The sequence below is a fragment of the Cucurbita maxima genome, unplaced genomic scaffold (genome assembly GCF_002738345.1).
Source record: "Cucurbita maxima cultivar Rimu unplaced genomic scaffold, Cmax_1.0 Cma_Scf00038, whole genome shotgun sequence".
In the NCBI taxonomy this organism is placed as follows: domain Eukaryota; kingdom Viridiplantae; phylum Streptophyta; class Magnoliopsida; order Cucurbitales; family Cucurbitaceae; genus Cucurbita; species Cucurbita maxima.
Window position 1 is genome coordinate 1,325,103 of NW_019272054.1, and position 14,643 is coordinate 1,339,745.

At 37.4% G+C, this 14,643-nt stretch overlaps 2 protein-coding genes across 4 annotated transcripts; one reads left to right on the forward strand and one right to left on the reverse strand.

Moving 5' to 3' along the window:
- Nucleotides 1-138: 138 nt before the first annotated feature.
- On the reverse strand, nt 139-4,319 carry LOC111469010. Its single transcript, XM_023114205.1, has 2 exons — nt 3,835-4,319; nt 139-3,551 (listed from the first exon to the last, which is right to left on the reverse strand). Exon 2 carries the CDS (start codon nt 3,238-3,240, stop codon nt 319-321), a length of 2,922 nt encoding a protein of 973 aa, XP_022969973.1. The 5' UTR covers nt 3,241-3,551; nt 3,835-4,319; the 3' UTR covers nt 139-318.
- Nucleotides 4,320-6,675: 2,356 nt separating this feature from the next.
- LOC111469009 (puromycin-sensitive aminopeptidase-like) lies at nt 6,676-14,246 on the forward strand. 3 transcript variants are annotated; one of them, XM_023114202.1, is made up of 33 exons: nt 6,737-6,847; nt 7,138-7,230; nt 7,558-7,641; nt 7,796-7,840; nt 8,002-8,142; nt 8,223-8,298; nt 8,446-8,522; nt 8,696-8,809; nt 8,921-8,995; nt 9,082-9,189; nt 9,270-9,482; nt 9,583-9,644; nt 9,733-9,760; nt 9,848-9,934; nt 10,046-10,071; nt 10,242-10,305; nt 10,394-10,474; nt 10,644-10,691; nt 10,783-10,801; nt 10,967-10,971; nt 11,068-11,079; nt 11,164-11,220; nt 11,305-11,414; nt 11,497-11,577; nt 11,654-11,837; nt 12,217-12,365; nt 12,450-12,588; nt 12,691-12,837; nt 12,936-13,017; nt 13,109-13,284; nt 13,524-13,751; nt 13,836-13,907; nt 13,995-14,246. In XM_023114202.1, the coding sequence occupies exons 2-33, from the start codon at nt 7,153-7,155 to the stop codon at nt 14,073-14,075; spliced, it is 2,949 nt and encodes a 982-aa protein (XP_022969970.1). In that variant the 5' UTR covers nt 6,737-6,847; nt 7,138-7,152; the 3' UTR covers nt 14,076-14,246. The 3 variants fall into 3 exon arrangements, with proteins under 3 accessions (XP_022969971.1, XP_022969970.1, XP_022969972.1); XM_023114203.1 differs by lacking the exon at nt 7,138-7,230 and having other exon boundaries at nt 6,676-6,847; XM_023114204.1 differs by lacking the exon at nt 6,737-6,847 and having other exon boundaries at nt 7,134-7,210.
- The last annotated feature ends 397 nt before the right edge of the window (nt 14,247-14,643 follow it).

A 14,643-nucleotide genomic window follows, 5' to 3' on the forward strand; every position in this document is an offset into this window, starting at 1 on the left:
ATTTATATACTTACGACATGAACATCGGCAACATAGACTCGTCTAACCTGCACGTGTTTCAATGGTATATTTGTCGATTCAAGAGAAGAGATGATGAAACATATGGACTCCAAAACACCTTATGGGATTATAAACCGAAACATAAACGAGGCAAAATTTAAGGGTGTTGGTTCCCGTCGAAAAAACAGCTATAAGTAGGGGTTAGAATTGTATTAAAGAATTTCATGGGAAAGTATACAGTGGTTTATTTGACATTCTTGGTATATAATCAATCAATCTAGGGAGTAAAAATTATACCTTACATGAGAATTGTTGAGCCTATGGAGAAGAATATGTATGGAAATGAGCAATAAGCCTATTGAGTTTACTGAGAGTTTCACGAGCAGATATGGTGTTGGGATGATCGTCGCCAGATATGGACGTTCTGATGAAGATCGCCTTTCGAATTAGATCGTCCCCAATGTCAAACTGTCCCCCTCTCAGCATTAGCCTTGCTCGGGTTTCTAATAGAGTTGCTCTGCATAGAGCTAACTCCTGCCAAAGATATGGATTCAGCTGGGCATTTGTTTGGATTGGCCTCCAGCAAAGTGACTTATCGAGCCATTTCTCGACCGGGGTAACGAACGCTTGATCTGCAGCTTCTAATGCGTTTGTGCATAACCGGAGAAGTTCCAATGCGGTGGTGCACTGGGAGAATGTGAGAAATGTTCTGATGGCAAGCGGCAAGACTGCTTCTTTTATGAGGTATAACAGCTCCAACACTTTGAGCTCGACGACCACAGGGTCTCGACCAAACCCAAAAAGCAAGAAACATGCTGCCCACATATGTTCCCAGTGATGAATTATCGACCGGTGGTTCATGACAGCATGAACCATCGCTCGTGCAGCTCCATTCAACCCTCTCTTGCGCGCGTATAGCTTGACAAGATCATTGAACTGCAGACATCCCTGTTTCGTGCTGCTTCTTGCCATATTGAACCTTAAAAGCACCGAAGTCGCTTCGGCTTCCGATTTTTTCGTGTAAGATGAAGTGAAACCACAAGCTAACAACTTTCTCCACAACCTCGTCTGCTGTCTCTTTTCCGGTATCTTGTGTGCTGCAACGGTTAACTGTGAAAGCGGGATAGCAGCTGGACCGAACCAACCACTGGCTAGAGCCATTCTAGTTGCTAAGCTCCGTGGCCCATCGGCACGGTCAAAAATAGAAAAACATACTTCGAAAAGCTGCATAAGGAAGGTATTGCGCCGAAATACATGAGCTTCCCTTCCACTCCATGATTGATCTTTGACGGGCATTCTATTAGTTGTATCCAACAATCTAGTAGGTGTTATGGGGAGCTCGGATAATATCGCACCGATTATCGAAAGTCCGAACGTTAACCTTCCAACTTTCTCTTCAATGATTCTCAAAACGTCGATCTCTGCAATCGAGTAGTCTCGAAGGTTACCTTGCATTAAACACATTGCTTCAGCCTCCGATAAGTATGATAGTTTCAAAGGCTCTAAATTCATCACTCGAGGAAGTCGAGTCGATATTATGATATGCGTCTCTCCACCGAAACGAGGAAGAAGATCCATCACGAGTTTGTGATCCCACCAATCCTTTTCGCACTCTAAGTTATCGATTATCAGCAAAAAAGGAACGCTTCTCATCAGCTCGGTACGAATTCTCGAAATGGCTGCTTCTTCCTGCTCCTCAAAGTTTTTTATCTTGCTTTTACTTGAGAAATTTCCAAATCCTACACTGACTTCGAGGAACGAACCTAAGTTCAGATAATTCTGCCTGATATACCTGCTTTCGCCTCCGATCCATAAAACCATCTTGTACTTTTGGTGATGTCGATATGCAAATTCTAAGAGAAGCTCGGTCTTACCAATCCCCGAGTCACCCGAAACGCAAGCAATGCCTTTCCCATACAATATTTTGGCTGTTCTTTTTCTCTTGGCATACCTTTCACCACTTCTCGTCTTCACTCGTCGATACTGTAGAGGAAACTCAATACTCTGCATTTCGATCTCCTTTTCGGACTCCTTCCACAAAATAGGTTCTTTACCCTTCTTGCTGCACGTTTCAACGGTCAAATTCTTTCGTCTCGGCCGGGCTTTCAGTTCGAAGTAGTCTCTTCCCAAATCACCAGCTATATTGCCAAAAAGTATGTATTCTAGCTCTGATAATTCCTTCTTCCTGCCTATGAAATTCTCGTTACGGGGGAATGGAAACTCGTCTTTCTCTACCTTCTCCCTCCACTTCGTCAAGTGCTCGACGACGCTTCGCCTTCCCAACCTCGTTGCAAGTAACATAACGGCTTTCAGTATGCAATCCCTCCAGTTACCATTCTGAGCTTCTAATTTCCATTCATCAACATAACAAAGCCCTTCAATGGCTTCTTTCCATTCCTTCTCCAATCCTCCATAGATAACCCACAAATCACCGCCATGTTTCTCCCACAGATCTCCCCTCTTCTCCACTATGTCTCTAGCAAGGCAATCTCCTGGGCTCAAATCAAAAAATATTGGGACCAAGTTCTTCTTGCTCGAGAAAAACCGAAGCTCCTCAACCGTGTAAGGATTCTGGAACGACTTCTTTGTTAGAATCACGATTCCAAACGACGACGCATCCATTGCCCTTTCGGTAACTCTATGCTTGCGAGAGTTTCTACATTTTGCTCTATCAGACACGAAGCAACTCATCCCATGAACCTCCATCTCTGTACGAACCCAGTTAGCAAACCGCAGCAATGAAGGCTTGGAACCGTGCAAACCTATGAAAACATCGTAACTCCGTAGTCTAGTCGACGAAATCGAAATCGGAACTGTTGAGTAAGAAGCTAAGTTACTTCTGCTATGCTTTTTATACTTCTCCCTATACTTCTCCCTAGGCCACACATAAGGAGTACTTCCAGATATTCCAGTTGAGGATGAGGCTAGATCAAACTTCGGACAATCAAACGGAATGCAAGTATCGGGATTCCATATCATATCTGAAACCGCAAATTTGGCTTTCGACAAAGATTCAGAATCTGGAACAACCAAACCGGAGCTTATTGGATCGACTCTGAAGTCCATGCTTTCAGACTCCAATTCTGCCTTTGATACATCTGACCTTCGACATGTCGATGACCTTGGAGAAAAAAACGGCGACTGAAGTGCTGAATAGAACGTCGAAGACGACGACGACAAGTTTCTAGAAGTTGTAGTAGGCAAGGAGCCGAACCGGGAGCTTTCTTCTCCGACATCCATATCCACAAAAGCTCATTCTTTAAGCTAATACAGAGAATCTAAAGTTTGCATTCTGAATGTGACACCCCTTTGAATTCAAATCATCCGATGAAAGTAAAACAATCATTGGCAGAGCCATCTTCAATGACATCAAACAAAAGGACAGGCAAATTCAATGGCATTCAAGATCTAAAGAGTAACATTACAGAATTCTTCCAGCAGAGAACGTAAAGAACAATGATTATAGAAACTCAGATCTGAGTTAACTTCAAATCTCAAAAGCTCTCACATGGGTATTCGATCTTATGCCTCTAGATTCATGGATTCAGTTCCTAGCAATGAAATGGAAAGCCACACAATGAAAACTCAGCGCGAAGTTCAAATTCCAGCAATCCAAACAGATATCAATTACCACAAAATCAGCATAAGAACTGATATCAAAAGCCAAGAACACAAGCATTGGAACAGTAAATACTAGATAGTAAGCTGAATGAATGAGTTCTTACTCGTTTCACATAGATTTGAGAAAGACCCATTTGAAGAAAGAGATAGTAAAACTCAGAAAACAGAGCAAAATTAGCAAAGAAGATGAAAAGAAAGCAAATATTGGCTAACCTTTTACAGAGAAAGAAGAAAATATCCAAGTGGCCCCTGGCTCCTGTGCTGATATTAGACAAACACTCCCTCCAAAATGCCAACAAAACAGCCCCACTAAGCCCTTATTTTCTCTCTTGAGAAGAAAATCTCAGTGTTTCTGAGAGAGATGGAGAATTTTTGGGTTTGGGAAGAACAAAAAGAAGGGTCCCAGGCCAAGGATCTGACGAAGGGATGCTTTGTAGGCTCCACAATCCCAGAAAGGGCACAAACCCTTCAAAGAAAGGAACATTTATAACTGAAGTGAAAGTTTGATAAAAGAAAAGAAAAACCCAGTGATTTTGCCTTATGGGTTCATTCCAATCTTCAAAACCCTTCTGGAAATGGCTTCCTCTTTCTGGGTTTTTAACCCTTATCCCCTAAACAGAGAAGAAAATAGCGCAAACTCTCAGCTCCTTCGCGGCCCCCATGATTAAACCCTAATTATTTTGTGGGGATTAGTTTGATTGGAATTGGATTCAAAATGGGATTATGAAACAACCCCATTAAAGTTATTGTTACCTTTTGTGCAATAATTTTGAGGTGCTTTATAAATACATTTCCATTATTACCTTGTGGGTTACCTTCCTCTTGGTTGTAGCTTTAAATGCCATATTTTTAGTCATGCTCCATCGTGCTTCCATGTAATTGCAAGCTATTAGGCCGACATTAGTTGTCTGTAATCAAAGTCAAAAGCTATCTTTAGAGAGAAAGAGAGGAGAGGATGTTAGCATTTGAATTCATAGATTTTCGGTCGACTAATTGTGGGTCAAACTATTATAACTTTAATACAAACTTATTTGTTTGCATTGGTTTAATTTGAGCTTAGTTAAGTAAAGAAAGTACTAGACTTTAGATTGTGTTTTCGATAAGTTCGGTAACTTATTTGTTTACATTGTTATTAAGATCTTAGACCTTCAATTTCGTGTCTAATAGGCAACTCAATGTTCGGGTTGGCTATAACTTTTTTTGTCATTAACGCTTTTAATAGAGATCACAAATATGTATATCTCAATCAATTTTTCAATTACATTTGCCTTATAATGTAACAACACAAGCTCATGATTAGTATATATTGTTCTCTTTGAGTTTTTCCTTTGTATTTTTCCCTCTAACATTCTTAAAATGTGACTGTTAGGAAGAGATTTACATACATTCATCAATAATATTTTGTTCCCCTTTCTAGTCAACGTAGGATAGGACAATCTACCTCCCTTAGGAGTCTAATGTCTTCGCAAACACACCACCTAACACCTGATTTTAATATCACGTTAAGAATTAGGACTCTGAAAAAAAATGAGCGTTACAGTATGATATCATAATAGGGGTTTTGGTAGCTTTGTAACCAACACCATCACTATCAAAGAAAGAGATAGTGTTTGGTTGACTTGGAATCCAACAAAGAAATTGAAAGTTTGGTTCTCATAACTCAACATCACTCCAAAACCCTAATTTGGTTTCCTCTTGTGGGCACATGCTCCCGTATCAATCCAATCTATGGATTAATATATTTAATATATAAATGAATTGGTATTACATTCGAATAAGAATGATCCTAACGATAAGAAGATTTATAATTACTATCTATACTAACAAGATGCACGTTTCTTCTCAATGACTCAATCTTAAGAACTTCAGTCTTCCCTTTTAAATAACGTGGAATGGTGGGGCCACCAAGTAAAACTCATTTTATGTCTATTGAAACTGTTACAGTCCAAATCCATCTAGCATATATGGTTTTATGGTTTATAAAACACGTCGGTTAGGAAGAGGCTTCCACACAGTTATAACGAATGTTTCGTTTCTCTCTCCAACTAAGGTAGAATCTCACGGTATTCGTAAGATTGCATTGAACCCAAACTAAGTATCGTGGTTAATTTTGAGACAAACTTAAACAAAAGAAATGTATATTTTAATTTTTAATTTGTTTTTATTGATTTATTCTCATTTGTACCATTTAATGGGTCCCACTTACTCCTACCTCATTAGATCACCATTCTCTACCACAACTTTCTAGTCCCATCAAATCAACTTCAAAAAAAGATTTTTTTTTTTATTAAAAATTAAATTTTATAAAAATACATCTGAATAATATTCCTATAATTTAATTTTTTTTAGTCAAATAAATAAAAATTAACACAAAACTTATAAATTACTTATTATTTATTTATTTTTAATTCAATGGATAATATAGAATTAATACCCAAAACTTTATTCTCATGTTTTTTTATTAAAATTATTTTTAAAAAAATATCAATAAACCAAATTAATCTATAAAAATTTTAATAATCCTAACTAAAGTTATTTTTTAATACCCTAAATCTTAATATTATATATTATTATTATTTATTTAATTTTAAAATAATTAGCTTCAAACTAAAGATTTTTTATAAGTATTTTGACAGACTAAAATAGAATTTTATAATAAAGTATTTTCATTGAAATATGCACCAAATAAATATCTTTAGATATTGAATTCTAAATTTTTAATTTTGTGTTTAATAGGTTTTAATAAATTTTTAAAATTAATTGATTTATTAATTATATCTAATAGGAACTTTCAATTTAATAAATTAGAAAACCGGATAAATTTCTAACAATAATAATAAATTAGAAAATCAGATAATAACAACTAATAAATTTCTAAATTTAAAAAAAAAAACAATAATAATAAATTTAGGGTTTTGAATTTGTTGAAAAAAAAAAAAACTTTGATTTACTTCAGAAAAACTGCCTGATACACACGAAAAAATCAGTAAAATATGATACCCATTACAATTTCTAACACCTATGCTTCTTCTATAATTGTATTGGATTCGTTCTATAATTGTATTCTCTCAAAAACACTCACATAATTAATCTTTTAGCTTTTTTTTTTTATTTTCTCATTTTCTTATAAATATCTATGATTCCGGTACCCAACAGCTTTGTTCATCCCTGTGAAATAGTGGAGGCTGAAGAAGGTCTCTTTTCTCTGCATTGCATTTGAATCGAGGTAACTTGCGTTTAGGGTTTAATTTTTTAATTTATGTTTAGTTTTTTGATTTTTTTTTCCTATCCAGATATGGGGTTATCCCTATCTCCTTTAGATAAGAGCGAACTGGATCGTTCTGCTCTGGTTTATCGTGCTTTCTTATCGAGGGGCTTTCTTCTTTTTTTTTTTTGGTTCTAATCCTCTTTTGGATTGGGCTTGGTTTTTGATTATCTGGGTGTCGCTTAATTTCGTCTAGGTTTCGTTTCGTTTCTGGATTTGTTGTAAGTAATTGATATTAGTAGCTCGTTCAGGATTGTTTTAGCTGAATGGCCCGGTTGGTTCTACCATGCAAGGGCGTTGGATTGGCAAGGAATAACCTCTTGGGTTTGATCTCATCTGCTCCTGTGATTACCCATTTCCCAGTTTTTGCTTCATTTCTTTTCTTTATGTTTGTTGTTGTATACAATTATCTTAAAGAACGATGGGTTTAGTACCATCTCTGATTAGTTTCCTTATCATTTGAGGCTGTAAAATGGCTTGGTCTGATCTTATGCTATGTTTTATGTTACAAACAATTGGGAATTTGGGCTTCTTTGGCTACTTTCCATCTTCTTTATGCAGATTTGTTCATGAAATCTTGTGTACATGAAACTTCAAATTGGGAAAGTTGAGCATGCACTTGTTCTTCATTTTCGTCTGTAAATAAAATTACCGATGCAGTGATTTTGCAGGTTCGAGCTTCACATCGTTGTGTTAATTCATTTGGAATTTCGGTTAAACGTGGTAGTAGGCCGAGGGCTTTGTTTACTTCACAGGTTCTTGCAACTTTCATCATTTTTTTGGATTTTACTTATCGTTGATAGACAGATTACCGTATCGTTGTTCGTTATACGCGTTTCAAATTTTAGGGTTTGTAAGAAGTGTGGGACATTTCTAAAGATTTCATTTATTGTGTTTTTTCCTTTTCAGGTGAAATCTCGACAGAATTATCGATTTCCGTACCATTTACCATTTGTAAGCGCTCTTATAACTTGATATATCACCACTTATGGGATTTTACCATTAAAACTTCTCCTTTTGAACATGCTAACCATTTAAGTTTCTAGCTTTTCAGAACGTATTAGTAGATTTTTCAAAATGTTAGCTAACTATGTTCACCGTCCAACTTTTTTCAGGAGGCTAAACAATCTAGTAGGAAGCTGATTTGTTCAGTTGCAACAGAAGCATTGCAAGAAAAAGGTGAAGAAAACAAAATGGGTACACCTAAAGAGATATTTTTGAAAGATTACAAGATGCCCGATTACTATTTCGATACGGTATGCAAACGTTAAGTTAGCTTTGGATTTGAATCTTTCCCTGTGGCCGTTTCTTACAACAAAAAAAATAAATTCTATAGGTCGATTTGAAGTTTTTGTTGGGCGAGGAGAAAACAATCGTCAATTCAAAAATAATGGTGTTCCCTAGAGTTGAAGGTACTTGGAGTTCCAACTAACTGTTGTCGTAATGTACTGTTAAGCATTGTTGTTAGCTATGAAATTTTCGGTATTTCATCTGTAAACGTGGTTCCTCTATTGTTAGCTTTCCACAATCAATTCAATTGTTTCGACTATTTGGTTCAGGATCCAAATTTCCTTTGGTTTTGAATGGGGATGATGTGAAGTTGATATCAATTAAGGTCAACAATGAGGACCTCAAGGTAGATTATTGTATGGTTTAGATATACGTTCTCAAGTGCATACGTTCTCGAGTGTATTTTTAACTGCCTATGCAAGTTGCTCGAATGAAATCATATTTGATGTAATGGCAGTCCCCCATATAAAATTTTATGGACTTATTGTCTTTATTTCATCTTTTATACTCCGAAATTAGGAGGAAGATTACGTTCTGGACTCCCGCCATTTGACAATCCTATCACCGCCAACCGGTTCTTTTACTTTGGAAATTGTCAATGAGATATGTCCTCAGAACAACACATCTCTAGAGGTAAACATACATTTTGTTGATAATTCTCTCTTTTTTATTTTATTATTGATGTTATTTTTTTATTTTTGCATTGAAACTCTAGAACTGACCATGAATTTCCTTTGGATGAAGGGACTCTATAAATCATCTGGAAATTTCTGCACACAATGTGAAGCTGAAGGTTTCCGGAAGATCACATTTTACCAGGTTCGGGTAGTTCGTTTTAATGATTTCTCTAGATCTGTAATTTAGGTCATCCGACAACGAACTAATGCACCATGAATGTTGAGCAGGACCGTCCTGATATAATGGCGAAGTACACATGTCGCATAGAAGCTGATAAGTCATTGTACCCAGTCCTGCTGTCTAATGGGAACCTTATAGAACAGGGCGATTTAGAGGTGAACTTCATTTTACATGAACGGATAGCATATTTTATTATGCTTTTGTTAAATGTTCATCGTAAGCACTCTTTCTGCAGGGTGGAAAACATTATGCCCTTTGGGAGGATCCCTTTAAGAAACCCTCTTACTTGTTTGCTTTAGTAGCTGGCAAGTTGGCAAGCAGAGACGATAGTTTTATTACTCGTTCCGGTAGGAAAATCTCCTTGAAGATATGGACCCCAGCTGAAGACCTCCCCAAGACCGAGCATGCGATGTATTCTTTGAAGGCCGCTATGAAATGGGATGAAGATGTTCGTATTTTCGTATATCAATACATTTTTCATTGATTTGCATGCAAGCAATATACTGTATTTAATGCAATGTAAATTTGTTTTCGTATGTTGAAAACAGGTTTTTGGACTAGAATATGATCTGGATCTCTTCAACGTTGTGGCCGTTCCCGATTTCAACATGTGTGTTGTCTATATTTATTAATTTTTTTCTTTTTTGCTTTTGTTTCTATTCATTTTGTCGATTCTGATCTCTTTTTTAATGAACCAGGGGAGCCATGGAAAACAAGAGTCTGAATGTATCGTCTCTTGAACTTTGTTTCTTTTGCGACCACGTGTCTGATTTAAATTTCGAATTCATGCCATTTCCTTTTCTTTGTTAACAGATATTCAATTCAAAACTTGTCTTGGCGTCTCCCGAGACTGCTTCTGATGGAGATTATGCTGCCATATTAGGAGTGATCGGCCATGAGGTTTGTTATAAAAGCTTTGTCAATCAAGAACTGGGAATCGCATTTTCTTGAATACTAGAGCAGAGTTTTAACGACCACATGATCACGTGTTTTTTTAATTTTGTTTTGCAGTATTTCCACAACTGGACCGGCAACAGGTTGTTTCTCGAACCAATATAATCTTGAAGTTTATATGTCATATGCTGTGTGTTTTCCTTGATGCATTTCTTATTTCCTGTTCATAATCCCATCTCACTAGAGCACGTATTCCAGGTTTGTGCTTTGTTTTATACTACTGCTGACAGAATTAACATATATATACGTGCAGGGTGACATGTCGTGATTGGTTCCAGTTGAGCTTGAAGGAAGGCCTTACTGTTTTTCGTGATCAGGTATGATATTTACTCCTTGAGATATTTACAATTTTGAATAAAATACCCGATTGGTCCTTGGAAACTCTTCACGTTGCCTCGACTATAGGAATTTTCATCTGACATGGGAAGTCGTGCTGTGAAAAGAATTGCTGATGTTTCAAGACTTAGAAACTATCAGTTTCCACAGGTTCGTATCATGTATCAATTTTTTGAGATTTTCATAACCGCACATGCGCACGGACTGTATCATACTTACCTTTTCTATTGCGACCCATTTACTAATACCAGTTGCTAATCGAAATGGTGCAGAAATTAGCATTTAAAGCTGATTTTGTATCTTCATATCTATTCTGCAGGATTCTGGTCCCATGGCTCATCCGGTTCGACCTCACTCCTATATCAAGGTTAATAGTTATATATATATCGACTTCTTTTCTGTATATGTCTATTTCATTATGACAGATCTCCTAATGGTTTAATCCCATCATTCTACAGATGGACAACTTTTACACAGGAAAGTGTTGTTCTTTACGGGTTTGCTCGAAATTCTAGCTATTTTTTTTGTTTCTTTTCTTCAATGTTTACTGATGTAGACTTCTTTTTGAATCTCGGCTTCTTAATTTTCGTCTTCTATCAAGTTATGATCTGACACGGGTCCTGTACCAACTTGAACATGCAGTGACGGTAGGCTTATCGTCTAGTCTTTACACGCTGTAGCCTGTAATGCTCGTTTTCTTCTCTTTCTATGATGAGTATCTAATTTTTTATTGCTCTTTACAGGTGTACGAGAAGGTTTGACTTTTGTGCAGAATGTTTCCTCTTTTTCTCTCGGTCGAAAAATGTCGATATTGAACAATTAACGTCTTGTGACCTTAGGGTGCTGAAGTTGTGAGGATGTACAAAACCTTATTGGGAAGTCAAGGATTTAGAAAAGTAAGGGTTGAAGATACTTCAAACTTGTTTATGATAGCTCTCAACTTTAAGAACTTGGGTAATTCAAAGCTGTTTATATCTCAGGGCATGGATCTTTACTTTAAGAGACACGACGGTCAAGCTGTTACCTGTGAAGATTTCTACGCCGCAATGCGAGATGCAAACGATGCTGATTTTGCTAACTTCTTACTATGGTGTTCATTGCTATCCGACTTCATTTTGAATTTTACTCGATACGAAATATTTATAGTGCTTATAAATTGAACTAAAATACAGGTACTCTCAAGCTGGGACTCCTCAAGTTAAAGTTACATCGTCTTACAATTCCGACGGTCGAACGTTTACTCTGAAGTTCAGGTATATAACTCGTTCGATGTTGTTGACCTTCTCTGATCTGGTTTACGAGTTATGCTTAGCGGTTCAAATTCGACAGGCAAGAGGTTCCACCAACTCCTGGGCAGGCAGTTAAAGAGCCAATGTTTATACCTGTTGCTCTTGGTTTGCTAGACTCATCTGGCAATAATTTGAGTCTCTCCTCCATATATCATGATGGGGTGTTGCAGTCTATATCCGACAATGATCAGCCCGTCTACTCCACAGTCCTCAGGCTGACTAAGGTTAGCAGAGAAAATTACATTAATCGGTGATTGTTTCATTTACGAACTACGTTTGAGCTAGATTTATATATAGCTATGGTAGACTCCATTTGGCCACTTAAGGTAGTCGAACATGCCAGCAAGCTTAGCGTAACAGCCCAAGCTCACCGCTAGTAGATATTGTTCTTTTGGGCTTTTGTTTGGGCTTCGCCTCAAGGTTTTTAAAACGCGTCTGATAGGGAGAGGTTTCCATACCGTTATAAAGAAATGCTTTATTCTCCTCTCCACTCGATGTGGGATCCTTGTTTTTAAGTTGATGATTTCATTTGCTAAGTACTGGAGATTTAGGAATTAGGACACCACGTTTTCCGATATCTATTGATCGCTACGCTTGATGCAGAAAGAAGAAGAGTTTGTCTTCACCAATATACCGGAGCGGCCAGTTCCATCTTTGCTTAGGGGCTACAGTGCTCCGGTCCGTATGGAAACAGATCTAAGTGACGATGATCTATTTTTCCTTCTTGCCTACGATTCGGATGAGTTCAACCGGTTTGTGTTTATTTCAAAACTTTTGAAGGTTTATTCAGTAGAACAACTATTAAAGCTCGCCTTTCTGGTCGTTTTGTGATTTAGTTGGGAGGCTGGACAAGTGTTGGCAAGGAAACTGATGCTGCAACTGGTGTCTGATCACCAACAAAATAAGACATTGGTTCTTAACTCGAAGTTTGTGGAGGGTCTGAGATCCATACTTACTGACTCGAGCTTGGATAAGGTATGTCGGGCACTTGGTTTTGTACTTCGGTTTTTTGAAGTTTCTTACTTTCCGTTCTTTCGTTGGGCCGATGATGACACTTAATGACCATTTCTAATCCAGGAATTCATTGCGAAAGCGATAACTCTCCCTGGTGAAGGGGAAATAATGGACATGATGGAGGTTGCAGATCCTGATGCTGTTCATGCCGTTCGAACTTTCATTAGGAAGCAACTGGCCAATGCACTGAAAGCCGAGTTTCTCGCCGCAGTACGAACTTTTCTTAACCTGCAATTTAATGAAGAAGTCTGAATACTCTTGAAGTTTAAACTATTTGATCTGTAAATAAACTATCTTTAATCTTACAGGTAGAAAACAATAGGAGTTCAGCAGCATATGTGTTTAACCATCCCGAACTGGCCAGGCGTGCTTTAAAGAATACTGCCCTCGGTCTGCTCGTGGAAACTAATTTTATGCTCGAACTACTGGCTCCATGAACTTTCTAAGTCAACTAATATCTTCATTTTCTTATGATTTTCAGCATATCTTGCATTACTTGAGGATGCAGAGACTGCCAACCTTGTGCTTAATGAGTATAAGAACGCCTCAAATATGACCGACCAATTTGCAGCTTTAGTGGCTATAGCCCAGAAGCCAGGTGAAACTCGTGACACGATTCTCGCTGACTTCTACGCCAAGTGGCAGCATGACTATTTGGTTAGTCGCTACTTATTCTTTTCTTCCCATTCGATGATGTAGCGTAACTCGATGTAGTTTATAAGTCTTGTTCTGAGTTTTAGACTGTTGGATTGCTTGGTTGGTTAGTCGCTACTTATTCTTTTCTTCCCATTCGATGATGTAGCGTAACTCGATGTAGTTTATAAGTCTTGTTCTGAGTTTTAGACTGTTGGATTGCTTGGTTGGTTCATTCTAAAAGGTCTATATTTGAGTGTTAGGTTGTGAATAAATGGCTTGCTCTTCAAGCCATGTCAGACATTCCTGGTAATATTGAGAATGTCAAGAACCTCCTAAATCACAAGGCGTTCGACCTGCGAAATCCAAACAAGGTCTATTCTTTGATTGGAGGTTTCTGTGGATCGACCATCAACTTCCACGCGAAGGACGGGTCGGGCTATGAATTCTTGGGAGAAGTTGTAATGCAACTAGACAAAATCAATCCCCAGGTGACTGTTCCTATTCCTTCAACCGTAGAATCGAGTTGAGCTGTAATATGTATATTGGTCTCTGATTAATGTGTTGATTCTTAGGTTGCCTCTCGAATGGTGTCTGCGTTCTCGAGATGGAAGCGTTACGACGAACACCGACAAAATCATGCTAAGGTAATGTTGGTTTTCATGATTGAGTATCAGCTGGCATTTGGTTGTGTTAAAATATGTGATTGTTGATGATGGTGATGCTATCTACAGGCACAACTGGAGAAGATACTGTCTGCCAATGGACTGTCTGAAAATGTGTTTGAAATTGCATCAAAAAGCTTAGCAGCTTGAGAATAATCTTAGGATTTGTGGGTTCATAATAATAATATCACCACTTCCACCTTCAATGTAGAAAAGAAATGCTTGTCGATGTGGCGGCCTTCGTTCGTTCAAGCAAGGTCTCGTATGATAACGATTTCATTTTTAGTTTCTATTTATGAATTTTATGTTTGTTTCTTACTACGGTGTTTATTTTTGAATTCTTTGTCAAATGTTAAACAAAAAACGTTTTTTTGTTTTGTTTTCAAAACTGGGATCGGTTTTGAAATCATAGATAGAAAGTGAAATTTTTCGCCTTGTTTTTTTGTGATGGCCGCGTAAATGAGTTAAGTATATAGGGAGGGTCTTCATTCTTAGTAGTTTAAGACAATCAGATAATCCTCGGTCCCGAGCAAGGAATAAAAAATGCAGGAAAATGTTAAGGTCATCAGATTCAAATTTTAGTCTTTTTCTTAATAGAAGAAATGTTAAAAGTTTTAAAATATAAATTGATTTTTTATTTTCAATTCTTATTTATTTTTTAAAAATATTGTTAATTGGAGGGCATTTGAAGATTTTATTAATTACAATTATGCCCTTT

What these genes read in the sequence shown, in the direction of transcription:
- LOC111469009 (XM_023114202.1), top strand. Translation starts at nt 7,153, where the DNA reads ATGGCCCGGTTGGTTCTACCATGCAAGGGCGTTGGATTGGCAAGGAAT. An exon ending in GGTGTTCCCTAGAGTTGAAG is followed by an intron (nt 8,299 to 8,445) that starts GTACTTGGAGTT and finishes TATTTGGTTCAG; the next exon opens with GATCCAAATTTCCTTTGGTT. An exon ending in TTTGCTAACTTCTTACTATG is followed by an intron (nt 11,415 to 11,496) that starts GTGTTCATTGCT and finishes ACTAAAATACAG; the next exon opens with GTACTCTCAAGCTGGGACTC.
- LOC111469010 (XM_023114205.1), bottom strand. Translation starts at nt 3,240, where the DNA reads ATGGATGTCGGAGAAGAAAGCTCCCGGTTCGGCTCCTTGCCTACTACA.